At 48.1% G+C, this 13,750-nt stretch overlaps 2 protein-coding genes across 6 annotated transcripts; one reads left to right on the forward strand and one right to left on the reverse strand.

Moving 5' to 3' along the window:
* Window positions 1-66: 66 nt before the first annotated feature.
* Window positions 67-6,192, reverse strand: METTL25B (methyltransferase like 25B). 4 transcript variants are annotated; one of them, XM_045861725.1, is made up of 9 exons: window positions 5,847-5,982; window positions 4,041-4,195; window positions 3,463-3,587; window positions 3,117-3,269; window positions 2,594-2,656; window positions 2,180-2,323; window positions 1,237-1,721; window positions 634-818; window positions 67-223 (listed from the first exon to the last, which is right to left on the reverse strand). In XM_045861725.1, the coding sequence occupies exons 3-9, from the start codon at window positions 3,544-3,546 to the stop codon at window positions 102-104; spliced, it is 1,236 nt and encodes a 411-aa protein (XP_045717681.1). In that variant the 5' UTR covers window positions 3,547-3,587; window positions 4,041-4,195; window positions 5,847-5,982; the 3' UTR covers window positions 67-101. The 4 variants fall into 4 exon arrangements, with proteins under 4 accessions (XP_045717681.1, XP_045717680.1, XP_045717683.1 ...); XM_045861724.1 differs by lacking the exon at window positions 4,041-4,195 and having other exon boundaries at window positions 3,117-3,309; window positions 5,847-6,192; XM_045861727.1 differs by lacking the exons at window positions 4,041-4,195; window positions 5,847-5,982 and having other exon boundaries at window positions 3,117-3,224; window positions 3,463-4,017.
* Window positions 6,193-6,280: 88 nt separating this feature from the next.
* ISG20L2 (interferon stimulated exonuclease gene 20 like 2) lies at window positions 6,281-12,101 on the forward strand. 2 transcript variants are annotated; one of them, XM_045861729.1, is made up of 4 exons: window positions 6,281-6,550; window positions 7,257-8,186; window positions 10,273-10,473; window positions 11,201-12,101. In XM_045861729.1, the coding sequence occupies exons 2-4, from the start codon at window positions 7,473-7,475 to the stop codon at window positions 11,312-11,314; spliced, it is 1,029 nt and encodes a 342-aa protein (XP_045717685.1). In that variant the 5' UTR covers window positions 6,281-6,550; window positions 7,257-7,472; the 3' UTR covers window positions 11,315-12,101. The 2 variants fall into 2 exon arrangements, with proteins under 2 accessions (XP_045717685.1, XP_045717684.1); XM_045861728.1 differs by having other exon boundaries at window positions 7,359-8,186.
* The last annotated feature ends 1,649 nt before the right edge of the window (window positions 12,102-13,750 follow it).

Raw genomic sequence — 13,750 nt, forward strand, 5'->3', positions numbered from 1 at the left:
TTCCAGGGAGGATGCAGGATACTCATCCTCTGGGTCAGGAGTGAAGACTCTGCCACCCAGTGTGGCTCCTGGGCCCCAGGTGTGCCCTTCCACAGGCTTTGTCAGCTGTCTTCACTCTCCAGAACAGAGAAGGCCTGACCCAGGGGCCCCTTGGTGGCCACCAAAACCAGGTTTCTGGGAGAGAGTTCAGGGCTGAAGATGGGCAGGAGCTCAGAATGGAAGCCTGGGAGAAAGACAGGGCTACTAAGAAGGGGAGAAATGAAGCCCACTCTCAGCTGCACTTCTTGCCCAGGCTGCAGGCAGGCCCAGCCCCGTTCCCCATGGGGGAAGCTCCAGGAGACTAAGGACACCCAGTTTTCTACCAGGAACACCTCAGGCACTGACTTGAAAGGAGGCTTAATGCTGGTTCCCAAAGCCTGGGATGCTTGCTCAAAAGGCACTCCAGGGACACACACCAGAGGCTACTTCAGTAGAAATCTGTTCACAAGTCCCCCACCCCACTCCCATCACTGGTGATTTTGAAGCAGGTGGCCTGGCCTAAGAATCACCACAGTGATGAACTCTGGACTCTGAAGGAGGAACCCCAGGACTCCAGGCCCTCTAACCCTGGGCCCTGCTGTACGCTGCCCTCACCCTGCTCCTGAAGATACAGCAGCCGGTCCAGTAGAATCAGCGTCTCCACCAGTGGAGCCAGCAACAGGGCCAGGCTGAAGAAGGCCACCACACGGTTCTCCTGGGCCTGGTGGGCCCGAAGGGCAGCCAGATTCAGTGGCAGCTGGGGATCCAGCCCCACCCGCTGCAGCCCCCGCTGCACATATCTGTGGGGTCAGCCACATAAAGCACTAAGTTTGGTTTTTGGGGTCCCCCCAACTTAAACTATTGGCTCCTAATTTGGCTCCAACTTTGCTTGATTTTCTACCCTAATTGGCATTTTAAATGTTTCTCTGGCTGTTAGCTGTCTATCCAATAACAAATTGATCTAGAAATGTTATTTTCAGCCAGATCTGTTCAATTGTTTAGTTATATTTTTAGCATTTAAAAACCCTAAGTCTCCTAATAAAAGAGTGACAAGTCCCTTCTGAAGAAATTTTGAGAAGCTGCCTCAGTCAGAGAACTCAGAATCACCCCTCAGGAGCATTTAGGTTTTCTTAGGGACCGGCTAACAAGTGAGGGTGGGAGGGGACTCAGACCTCCAGTTGGCTCCCGACACCAACCCCCCAAACTCCCCAGCCTCACTCTTCGATCTTGAGTTCATGGACCCTGGGGATCCCCTGCACGCCTGGCCGACGGAGCTTGGGCTGGGCATGCCGGATGACCGTCTCTAGTGCTGCCCGGTAGCAGTGGGTTCGGAGGCCAGGGCCTGCTTTCTGTAGCCTCTGGGCATATTCCTCCAGGGCGTGGCAGGCCCCCTCCCGCAGCCTGTAGGACAATTCATAGCCAGGTAGTGTGGCCACCCACTGACTCAGTGGGTAGCCACCAGGGTCACTCAACTTCATGTAGCAGCAGCCCACTGAGGCCAGGGCCTCCACCTCAGGGCAGCAGGAGAAATGCCTCAGCAAGGCGACACTCAGGTCCCCACAGGCATGGAGGCCTGTCAGCAGCAAGCGGGCCCCACCCCGAGGTGAGTCCTCCAGTGGAAGCAGAAGCTCCTCACACCGGGTCCTGGGGTCTACCCACTGAACCACATGGTGTGGGGAGTGGTGAGACCCAATTTGCACCACCTGTGGAAGCAGGAAAGAACAAAGCACGTGGGAAGTTTGTTTGCTGTCCCCATGCCACCTCTGGTGGATGGAGGAATGTCCTCTATTCTTTCCCATGGGAGGTGGATGAGAAGCTGGGGCATGGGAGAGAACTAGACCTTGAATCAAGAGTCGGGATAAATTACGGACCTATTATTAACTGCAAGTTTTTTCATCTCTGAGTCCATTTCCTCATTTGTAACAAGTATAATACCTGACTGGCTACTTCACAGCTTGTTGGGAGATCGACATATCAGTGTGGAAAGCACCTTGTAACTAGAGAGTGCTTTTAAGATGTGAAGAGGCTTTGCCAAAGGGGAAACCTGGGAAAGGGTGAGCAGAAATAGGGACCACACCATCTCAGGCTGAGAAACTTAAAAGACAGCTCAGCCAGTCAGACCCTGCTCCTGCAGTTCTGGCTGCAGTAAGGGCTGGCCTACCCGTGGGTTCCTTTTCTTCTCCTTTTCCAGAGCCTGCAGGAGCTCCTGGTCCAGGTGCTGGGCTCTCTCCACCAGTCTCTGGTCCCCTTCAATGCTCTTCACCTTCAGCCCCAGCCCCAGGGACATGAAGCGAGAGAGATGGCCCTAGAACCGTGAGAGGGAGAGTAGAGATAGCTCCATTCAGTGCTCTTACCCACTGTCACCCTACCAGTGGCCTGAACAGACACACACCTGGATCACAGGCTCCCAGAAGACTTAAATTCTGTCCTGTTTACTTTTGCTGCTCCTTGGTGCCTGCCTCCCTAGGCCTGGGGCCCGACAACTTGCCTTTTAGCTATTCTAGCCCCACCACTCCCCTCACCTCCCCCTCCCCCTCCCCCCAAAAAAACAATGTTAGGAGTCTGTCTGGCTCACCTGGCCTGAGCCTACATCCACAACCTGGGTGCAGCCGGTGAGGTCACTCAGTTTTTTCACCAACTGAAAAAGGAGGGAACAAAGGTCTCTTGGCCACTGGTTCTTGATTCCTGGAGCCTAATGATGGAAGGGCTTAAGATGGCAGAGGAAGAAGGGCAGAGGGTGCCAGAGAAGAGATAAGACAGGGAAACTAATACTAGGGGTGCTGACCCCAGGCTCCTTGCTCCTCTCAGGTCAGTATTCAGTCTCCCCCTTAGAACAAGAGCCCCTCTGTGAAGCCATGAGCAGGTTATGAAGGTGTAAAAACAGGAATTTCAGTCATAGCTACCAACCAATCCAGCAAAAGGATTTTAAAAAATCCCCCAAACCAGCATAAGTTATGATTTAGTATGCCTGCCAAGGAAGGAAACTTCTAGGACCTCTGGTCCTACAGGTGATATAAGGTGCCTGCATCTTTGTAACCCACCAGCTTAACAAGTCCCCAGGCCCCCAGACACCACCTATACCACAAGCATCTCCTTACCTCTCCCAGCCTCCGGATTTCATGCTGCTTCTTGGGCCTGACGTGTTTTCGGAATGGAGCTGTAAGTCGGGAGCTCTGGCTGGGGTTCTCCAAAAACTCTGAGGGGGTCTGAAACCCAGGCGTCCGGTTAAAGGCCAGGGCATAGGCTGTGGACTTCAGGGCCAGCAGGGTAAGTGGCCACACCGACCTGTACCTGAGATAGCCCACCCAGACCCCCAGTGAATAGACCCATTGTGTCCTGAGGGCACCAATTTACAACCCAGGAAGCCCTTGTGAGACTCTGAGCAATGGTTGGCTGCAGGGTTCAGTGCCAAGTCCCCCAGCACAGGATCCCCCTTGCCCATACCTGACCACTTCCCCATCCCCAGGCATCCCTAGCAGCAGTGTGGCCAGCTGTGGCGGGTTCAGTCCATCCAGTGCTTCCTGCCATGAGCAAGGCAGTGTGCCCCACAGGCTGTCCGTAAAAAACTCCTGCAGAAGGGGAAACGTGATCAACAGGCTGCTACCAACGGGTGGCTCCGTGGTGAGTGTCCTCCTGCAAATTGAAATGTTGCAATCAACTGATATTTGTCTCCCTCTCTCTCTCCCTTCCCCCTCTCTAAAAATAGTCTTCAAAAAAACCCCACCAACTACTATCATTCCCATTTGTCCCCACCCCACACTCAACACTAGCTGCAACCAGTGTATCATCCTGCTCATCTGAGTCATCTCTTCTCTAAAGCCTGTTCCAGACTCCCCTCCTTCCTCGGAAACCAGAATGCATTCTGAACACATCTCTCCTTTTAGCTTTTGCCACTTATTTATGTGTTTGTTTTCTCCACTCAATTGAACCTAAGGGTAGGGATGGTGTCTTCTTTACATCAGCATCCTTAACACCACAGTGACTGACATACAGTATTAGTATGTTATCATTTAATAACCTACTGTTATATATGTCAGACACCTGATATGCCAGGATATATTTTTATTCGCTCATTTGTTGAACACAAATTCGGGAGAGCTTTGGTTATGCTCCAAGCTCTATTCTATGATACAGCAATGAACCAGGCAGACAAAATTCTTGCTCTTGCAGAGTTTACCTAAAGAAAAAAAATTCAGATAACATCAAATGCACAGAGACAAGAAAACACTAATGAAATATAAGAAGACTCTGAAAGAGGATTTTAGATAGAGTAATGAGGGAAGACTTGAGTTGACACTTGAGCTGAAACTTGAATGATTAACAGGAAACAGGCATGTAAAAAAACCAGGCAATAGCAAACACTTATAAAATAATATGCCAGGCACTGTTCTAAACATTTTATATTTATAGTAACACATTTAATTGCTGTGAGGTAGGTCTCATTTTTATCCCTCATTTTACAGATAAAAATGGCACCCTGGCCAGGTGGCTCAGTTGGCTGGAGCATCATCCTGTACACCAAAAGGCTGCAGGTTTAATTTCTGGTCAAGGCACATACCTAGGTTGCAGGTTTGATCCCCAGTAGGGGCACCTAGGGGAGGCAACTGATCAACATTTCTCCCTCACACTGATGTTTCTTTCTCTCTAAAATCAATAAAAACATATCCTCAGCTGAGAATTCAAAAAAGAAAAGAAACCCTGGCTGGTGTAGTTCAGTAGATTGAGCGCAGGCTGCAAACCAAAGGGTCACAAGTTTGATTCCCAGTCTAGGGCACATGCCTGGGTTGCAGGCCAGGTCCCTGGTGGGGGCCATGTGAAAGGCAACCACACATTGATGTTTCTCTCCTTCTCTTCCTCCCTCCCTTCCTCTCTCTCTAAAAAATTTTAAAAAATATATTTAAAAAAGAAAAGAAAACTGGCAATACAATTAAGTAACTTGCCCAAGTCAAAAAGCTAGTAAGTAGCAGAGCTGGGATTTGAAATCAACCGACTAGAATTCTTGCTTTTAATCATTCTATTCTATTGAGTCTCTATTGAGGAAAAACATTCCAGACAGATCACTAAGAGCAAAGGCCCAGATGCCTGCCATATCTGTGGAGTAGAAATCAGGGCAGTGGGGGTACAGTACAGTGAATGTGGAAATGAAATGTGGTGGGGTTCAAGCAGCAGCAGGGGACAGATCCCACAGGGCTTCGTAAGTATCAAAGGTAAAAAGGAGTTAGGATTTCATGAAAACTTCTAGCAAGGGACTGTTGTGGTCAGATTTATATTTTTAAAAGATCAGTCTGGCTGTTTGAGAGGAACTGGTTATGGGGGAGCTGAAGTCCACGAGAGAGATGATGGTGGCTTGGCCCAGGGTGGTAGCAATGAAATGGAGACAAATGGCTGTATTTGACATTTTCTTCTGGAGGTAGAGCCAAGAGAACTTGTTGAAGGATTGAACTGTAGATCAGTGAAGGAAAGCTGTTCCAAAGTTTATTGTCCGTTACGTTACAAAATCAGGAATTTAAGCGTGGATGAATGAACTTGTGTGTTCTTGGAACACCTCACATGTTCCTAGGAGAGTTCAACATATCTGCAGCATGGCTCAAATGTGCATGAGTTTTATTACTTTGGATTTAAAAAGGTTAGAAAAACCTAGATATTAGAAATATTAATATTTGTGTCATCTGTAAAAAAAAGGAATCATCCCAGTTTTAACCCCTTTTTGTAAAGACAGACTGAAAGTTACAGAAGAGATCAGAAGCTAACTCCAGATTCTCTCTCTGTCGTGGGCACTTAGCCACTCACACAACCAGAAGCACCCCGCCACACCCCCATGGCCTCACGATGATGTAGGCGTCCAGGATGGAACGGTAGAGCGACAGGACACGGGTGAGGTTCACAGCTAGCTGCCTCCTCTCCTCGTGAGAGAGGCCCCGAGCGGAAACGCCCGGCATCCGGGGTCCAGTTGGTGGCGCCGCGAGCGAGAACGCTGTGAGGGAAGCAGGCTCAACACCACGCAGGCCCAGAACCTAGAGTGGGCTCGGCTCTGCAGAAGAAACCAGTCTGCATTGGCCTCCAACGCCGTCTTTCCGGAGTTCCAGGTAGAGGCTGAAGACCTAAGACGTCCGCCTGACGTCACAGGCCACTACGTCCGTAGAGCAAAAGTGTAAGCACCCAAGGCGAGCAGTGGTGGGGTGTCGGGTAGTGACGCTACAGAGGCAGGCCTCGGCGTCCAAGTCCCGCCCCTTCCTGTGTACTTCCCGCCCATCCCCGGAAGTGGAGTTTGGGGTCCTGGCGCGCGGCAGTTCCCGTTTGTCGCGGCCTCCCCACACTTTCAAGTTGTACCTCAACGGAGCCAAAGGGACCAGGGGAGCGCATCCTGCCCACGCCCACGCCACCGCCTCTGCTCAGGCCTCTGTCCTGGCCTCGGTCCCAGAAGCAGAGTCCCTCGGCGCGCGCGCGGGCGGGAATCCCGGGCCCCAGAGGTGCGAGCAGACTTCCGTGCCCGGCTCCGGGCGTTTCCGGTCTTAGCGGGCTCTTCTGGGAGGTAGGTGATTGTGAGGAGGACGGGCTCCTTGAACGCCAAAGTGTGCTCGCCTAGGTAGCCTGCCCGTGGCCTCGACTTTCCCCTCTGATCTTGGGTGTTATCAAAGGCCCTTTCTTAGGAGAAGGACTTGGGTGAGAAGCATGTGGAGATTCCCTGGATCTGGGACCCGCGTTGGGGATGCCAGGGTAATCCAGATGCTGTGTATGCCGCAGTCCTCACTGGTTTCGAGCGTACTTAGACGTTCCCTTCTTGGGCAGATGTAGTAGAGCTCACTTATTCCCGGCTTTCCAGACTCAAAGAGACAGAATCGAGCTGCTTGGCCCTTCAGCCTTCTCAGTTTACAAATGAGACGGATCTAGAGAGGGGAAATGACCTTCCTAAGACCATATAGCTGGCTAATTGTGGGCTTGTCTCAGTGCTCCTAATGTCATTTCACATGACAGATTGATTCCCCCTCTATCAAGAAGGTTGCTCTGCCTGGCTGGCATAGCTCAGTGGATTGAGCGTGGGCTGGGAACTAAAGTGTCCCAGGTTCGATTCCCAGTCAGGGTACATTCCTGGGTTGCAGGCCATAACCCCCAGCAACCACACATTGATGTTTCTCTCTCTCTCTCTCTCTCTCTCTCTCTCTCTCTCTCTCTCTCTCCCCTTCCTTCCCTCCCTAAAAAAAAATGGATGAATAAAATCTTAAAAAAAAAAAAAAAAGAAGGTTGCTCTGATGTATTTTCCCCCTTAAGTCCTATGGAAATGAATCTTATTGTTCTCCCAGGCCTTTGGGCTGTGTTATCAAGTTCACTTTCTTCCCCAGGGTATATTACAAACCTCCAGATGTTGGTCTGTGGGGTTCAGCAGAGGATGAGTTCTCTATCTCTTCATTGGTAAGCCACTCTTCCCGACTGCTGTCCTGTCATCCACCATCCTCATGTCTACCTTACTTCTCAATCTGGATTTTGGTGAACCTCCCCACAAAAAGGCATTAGAGGGAAATGCCAAGCACCAAAAATTTGTCAAGAGGCGGCAGCTCTTGGAAAGGAGAGGCATTTTGAATAAGAAGAACCAGCCCCTTAGCAATGTGCCTAAATTGCACTCAGAACCTCCAAAGAAAGGGCAAACTTGTCAGATGGATGACACTTCGAAAATCCCTCCCCCTCCAAAAAAGAAGACTGCTGCCTCCAGCGGTGGGTCAGAGCAGTCCCTGGACAAGAAAGCTGTGCCTTGGCTGACCCCTGCCCCTTCACAGAAGGCTGGTTCTCTTGTGGCTAAAGTAGATTTGCTGGGGGAGTTCCAGAGTGCCCTTCCAAAGATTAAGAGCCACCCAACTCGCCACCAGAAGAAGGACCCCCAAAAGAACCCTCCTCAGAAGAATACCCCAGCTCATTCAGAAAATAAATGTTCCGGAGCATCCCAGACGATGCCAAGGAAGATGGTGGCAATTGACTGTGAGATGGTGGGCACAGGACCCAAGGGGCATGTCAGTTCCTTGGCTCGATGTAGCATCATCAACTACAATGGAGATGTGCTCTATGATGAGTACATCCTTCCCCCCTGCCACATTGTGGACTACCGCACCAGATGGAGTGGTATTCGCAAGCACCACATGGTGAATGCTACACCCTTCAAGATTGCTCGGGGTCAGGTGAGAGGTGTGGGGCACTATGGTAGCAGTGAGGTGGGTGGGGAGAGGTCCAGGCAGGTGTGGACCATGTTGGTGGTGGAAAAAGACAGAATGGTTACAGAAGGAGCTTGGGCGTTATTTATATAACTGGGACTGGTAGTCTGCAGTGAAGGGGATAAAAGACATGGCTGATGTGTCTTATTTCACCCATTGAGCTAACCTACTCATTGTAGCCCTCTGTTGCGTCCTGGGAGCACAACAAATGAACAGGAAAGGAGTGCGTGTTAGCAGAGGTGATAGAAAGGAGGGGGTGCTTACTGGCCTTGGGAGGCCTCCAGAGGGCGCCCTTGGTCCACCTCTTTGTAATTTCAGCTTCGCATTTCTTTGCCCTCTCTAGACAGTATTTCCTTATATACCAGAATAGTCAGTTGGAGGAGGTTTATCAAAGGTGAAACGGTTGGATTTTACAAAGAACTTGAAGAGTTGAAAAACCTGTGCATTAGTGGCACAGCTGGGCAAAGTCTTGGGAGAGGCAGAAGATGGGGTGGATCCGAGATAGCAAAATGACTTGGCTTAATAAGGGCTGTGTGTTGAAGTTAATGCAAGTAAAGGTGTTGTTGGACAGTAAGCTGCAAGTAGAGTCAGGAGCAACTAAATATCTAGTTGATTAGACTGCATCTGGTTTTCATCGCAAATCATTTCCCCAGGGTCCAAGTGGGATATGAAACCAAGGTATAGCCAGATGAGTCTGGCCCCTAGCAAGGGGTCTTATTGGGAGACCATGTACTCATTTTTCCAGGACTATTGCTCTTATTTAAAACCTATTTGGAACTCCATTTTGGGAATGGCCTTCAGAGCCCATAGCATATTATTTGGTTGTCCTCTCTGATAATATGTCACGATGCTTTAAGATCCTGAAATGGTGAGAAGTTACTTGGTTCCAAGTCTGGTGTGAATAAGGTTCCTGAATGGCTGGTAGACACCTGGTTATGAGCAGGAGGATCTATAAAGCAGTGGGACTGACTTTGTTAAAACATCATAAGCATGGGTCACCTGATCACTTCCCTCTACAGCCTTAGTGTTAAGTGATTCTGAATCTTTTATGGCTTGTAGACCTTTTGAGGATATGACAAAAGCCTAGACCTTCTCCTTGCAAAAAAAAACAAAAATATATGTAGGTATATGGATTTGCCTGTAATTTGGGGCTTCCATCACCTCCCTGGAGCCCATCTTTGATTCCATTTGTCCTAGCCTTGCACCTAAGGCCAGCATAAAGATAACAGTTAAAGGAGTTCAAGAAGCAAGCCAGAACTGAACTAGATGCTTTATAGTTACATAAACATCTTGAATGTGAGTGTAATTTGGGACTGTGGGCAAATTAATCTATCATTGGGATAGAAATTAATGAGAAGGTAAGGAGCTGCTGACAATGTAAGTCCAAAAGGGTTATACTGTGGTCCTGGCTGGGTAGCTCATTTGATTAGAGCATTGTCCCAAAGTGCCAAGGTTTCGGGTTTGATTCCCGACTCAAACAAGGGCTCATATAAGAATCAACCAATGAATATATTAATAAGTGGAACAACAAATTGGGGTTTATCTTTCTCTAGGGTTACACTGTGAAAAATACCTACTTTCAGCGAAGGGGAGTTAAGGGACTGGGTGAAAGGATTAGTAAGTACAGCTTGGTGGTTACAAAACAGTCATGGGGATGTAAAGTACAGCATAGAGAATATAGTTAATGACACTGCAATAACTACGTATGGTGCCAGGTTAGGTACTGGAAATGTTGGGCAGAACACTTTGTAAAGTTTATGATTGTCTGACCACAATGTTGTACACCTGAAACCAATACAAAATAATATTGAAAGTAAACTGTAGTTGAAAAATAAAAAAACACAAAAATAAAACAAAATTTCTGTTTTCATCTTGGGGAGAGGAGTTAGATTTCAGGTGAAAGAAAACTTGTAGGAGAGGGCATTTCAGGGATGGGGCAGGTGGGCACTTGATGGAAAAAAAATCTGCAAGGACCTAAGACCATGATGGACTTTTAGGACTCAGGACTCCACCTGAGTTCTCCTAATCACCATCTCTTCCATGCTGCTTTCAGATCTTGAAGATACTCACAGGGAAGATAGTGGTGGGACATGCCATCCACAACGACTTCAAAGCCCTTCAGTACTTTCACCCCAAGTCTCTCACCCGTGACACCTCTCACATCCCCCCTCTCAACCGTAAGGCCGACTGCCCAGAGAATGCTACCATGTCTCTGAAGCATCTCACCAAGAAACTGCTGAACCGGGACATCCAGGTAGTGTCCCCCCCATGATGCCAGGCCCCTTGCTTGGACATTGTGGAGTCTTTCCTTGTTGTGTCTCTAGGCTCTGACCCCAGAATTCCTTTGGTTATAGAGAGATTCAGGAAGGCTGCCCTTATAGGAAAAGTGTTGGTGTAAGGGGCCTGCTTCTCTCTCTCTCTCTCTAGGTATACATAAGGATACTAATTCCTGTTCTCTACCTCACAGTGTTCCAAAGGGTGCTTGGAAAAGAAAAAAAAAAGCCTTAAGTGGGTGTAAAACCCTAAGAAAAGAGGAAAGTCAGGTGGTGGTGGTGGTCTAAAGACCTCATAGTGGTTGCAAAGACCTCTCATGTATTTCAAATGTTTGACTTTCAAGGAAGGTGTGATCTGCCTGGTAAGTAACATGTAGACACATGTTATAGAGAAAGTTAAGGAATGGGGGGAAATGGAAGACTCAGATGGTCTGGCCATGATCTGGATGTCCTGTTTCTACAGTGTAGAAAAATATGGCATACACATGGTGCCACAGAAAGGACTGAGGTAGGTTTTAGCAAAGGCTTTGTAGGAGTTGAACCCTTGAAATTAGGTAAAGGGAAGGGCCCCACCAGAGTTCTACCTTTGCAGCCCAGTAAGCCTGCACAAACAACAGCTTGTATCGGGCTTAAGGGGAGCAAGTAGGGAAGTGGGAAAAAAGCACACTTTCTTATAGCCTCTTGCTCTTCTCTTCCTCCCTTGATCAGGCTGGGAAAAGTGGACATTCCTCTGTGGAAGACGCTCAGGCCACCATGGAGCTGTACAAGTTGGTTGAAGTTGAGTGGGAACAGCACCTGGCCCAGAATCCCCCCAAAGATTAGCAGCAGTGGAGACACCCTTGATGAGAGGAGGCAAAGGCAGCACCACACCTGGAGAAACAGGGCAGTGAACCAATGGATAGGACAACCCTACCAGCTCCCCACCTTTGGAAACCACAGTTGTTGTAGGGAGAGAGGCTCTACCCTGGACTTAATATGTATTGAAATCTCACCTCAGGTGTTGTGTCCTGTGTCTGGTTAAGTGTCGCATGGAAGGAGGGATCTCCATGTCAGTACCAAGCCCTATATATACTGTTTACCGGTTAAATGGTGCTAACCACAGATCCCAGGGTGCTTTGTTCTCGTCAACCTTTTTGACTTTTAAGGGGCAGGGCATACTGGAAAATTTAGTTTCCCAGACTGCCTTATCACTAGGGTAGCTATATGTCCCATTGTATGCCTTTTGTTCTCAAATAATTAACAGCACCCTTTTTCACTCTCAGAAGTATCCTGGTTGGATGATAATTGTATGGCCACATTACATATCAAAGTCTACATTTAGTCTATGTCAGGATACCACCTGCTTTTTCCCCCCTGACTTTGAGAGGAGCCATCCCTGGTGAGGTACAAGGCAGTAGAGGTAAGAGAGTATGACTTGGAAATCAACTTTTATGATGTAGGAAAGCATTCTCTTTCTTAAAGCAATAGAGGATTTATTTAATTTAGATCCCACTTGATAGATTAAAAAAGAATTTTAAAGTCTTTTACTTTGCTGAAATAAGCCTCTTAAAAACTCAAATTATTCCCTTGATAAAATCTTTTTCTTTGATAAATTTTAATGGAAAAATAATTATGTGGTATTTCATTTTACTTATTTTTTAATATTTTTTAAATCTTCACCTAAGGATCTCTTCGTTGATTTTAGAGAGAAACATTGATTGGTTGCCTACCATATGCACCCTGACCAGGGATCAAACCCGCAACCTTTTGTTGTATGGAACAGTGCTCCAGTTAAGATTAAGATACCCAGCCGTGAATTAACTCGCTTAGTTGCAAGGTCTTGTTGGGCTGTAACTCTGTAAGGGGTCCCAGTGTCTGGGTGGCACTGACTGGGTCCTGGTTTGCTGGAAGTCATCAGGAAGCACTGACAAGCCTGTGTGTATAGCCAGTGTGCTGTGGTGCTTTGTCCTTGCCCTTCCCACAAATCAAAAAGCATAGCTCACATCACACCCCAAGCCACTGGAACACATTTACATGGAGTACATGTGACCACGAGAGTGACTCGGTGGGCACATGGGAGGATTGGAGCAAGAGGAAGGGTGCTTCATGATGCTAGCCTGGTTGCTCATGATATCGTTTCCTTGGTACAGACCCTCATTTTGGGAAGGTGAGTCACAGATCTGACCTTGTGTCTAAGATAACTATCTTGAGAAAATGCAGACTCCATATGTTTACCAAGACTTATGCCCTCATGAGTGGCTGGTTTGGCTCCAGGGGCCAGAGTCATAGTCATGGCTGCCTGTAGCAGGGATGGTTAGGACAGGACCAGACATGGTCTTGTCACATACTGTGCTGCAGGATCTGTTTGCACAGGCAGCTCTTGAGCTCTGAGAAAATTGGTTCCTGCTGAGCCCAACTTGAAATGTCCATGACACTTCACAAGGAAGTGCCAGGTGCCCTACACACTAGGAAGGCCACACCCCAACTAGACATACACATGAAAGCAAGTCTTCATTACATTGTGATCAGTTAACCGGACAACCCTCATTTAAGTTCAGTTTTTGGGTTACCTGCTGGCTGAAACAAACCTGGGTTTGTATGTATCTTGGTAAAATAGCAGCTGGCTTTTCTGCTTCATCCCCTCACCCTGAAACCCCCATCCCCATGTTCTGAACGCCCCCTGGTCTCAGTCCAACATTAGAAAGAGCTCAGTTTTACTTTGCTCACCAGGAAGAACCTGGAAGATGAGAGGACCTTGCGCTGTTTTCTCTCATCACACTTTCTGATCAGAACCCAGTTCACCCTGCAAGGGTACATGGGGATACACTGTTGTTCAGTCCTCTTGTCCACAACCCTCTGTCCTCAGGATCCTGGCTTCATCAGCTGATAATAGAAGAGCCCCACTGCAGATTGCCGCCTGAATCCCTGTCAGGAAGACCTTTATGGCTTTAAATTTAAGATCCTTTAGAGTGGACCACATTCCTGACAAAACACAAGCTCTTCTAATAATCTCTTCTTGGCACGATGATATATGCTAAGAGACCCACTACTACAGGTGAACATGGGAAAGGGTGAAGATTGAGAACTATATTCACCAATCATAAACTTGATAGTCTAGAACTTAACAGAGTGGTTCTCAAAAGAGGAAGGGGCAGTGTATTTTGAAATTTCAGAAGACAGTACTTCCCCTTCCCCCACCTTCATGATCAGATTCACAGAGCAGCATGACAGCTATAGGGTGGGGTGGAGGGATAGAACAAAAAGTAAAAAAGACTCATG

This window comes from Phyllostomus hastatus, unplaced genomic scaffold, assembly GCF_019186645.2.
Source record: "Phyllostomus hastatus isolate PE091 unplaced genomic scaffold, TTU_PhHast_1.1 phas_scaffold_216, whole genome shotgun sequence".
NCBI classification, from domain to species: Eukaryota; Metazoa; Chordata; class Mammalia; order Chiroptera; family Phyllostomidae; genus Phyllostomus; species Phyllostomus hastatus.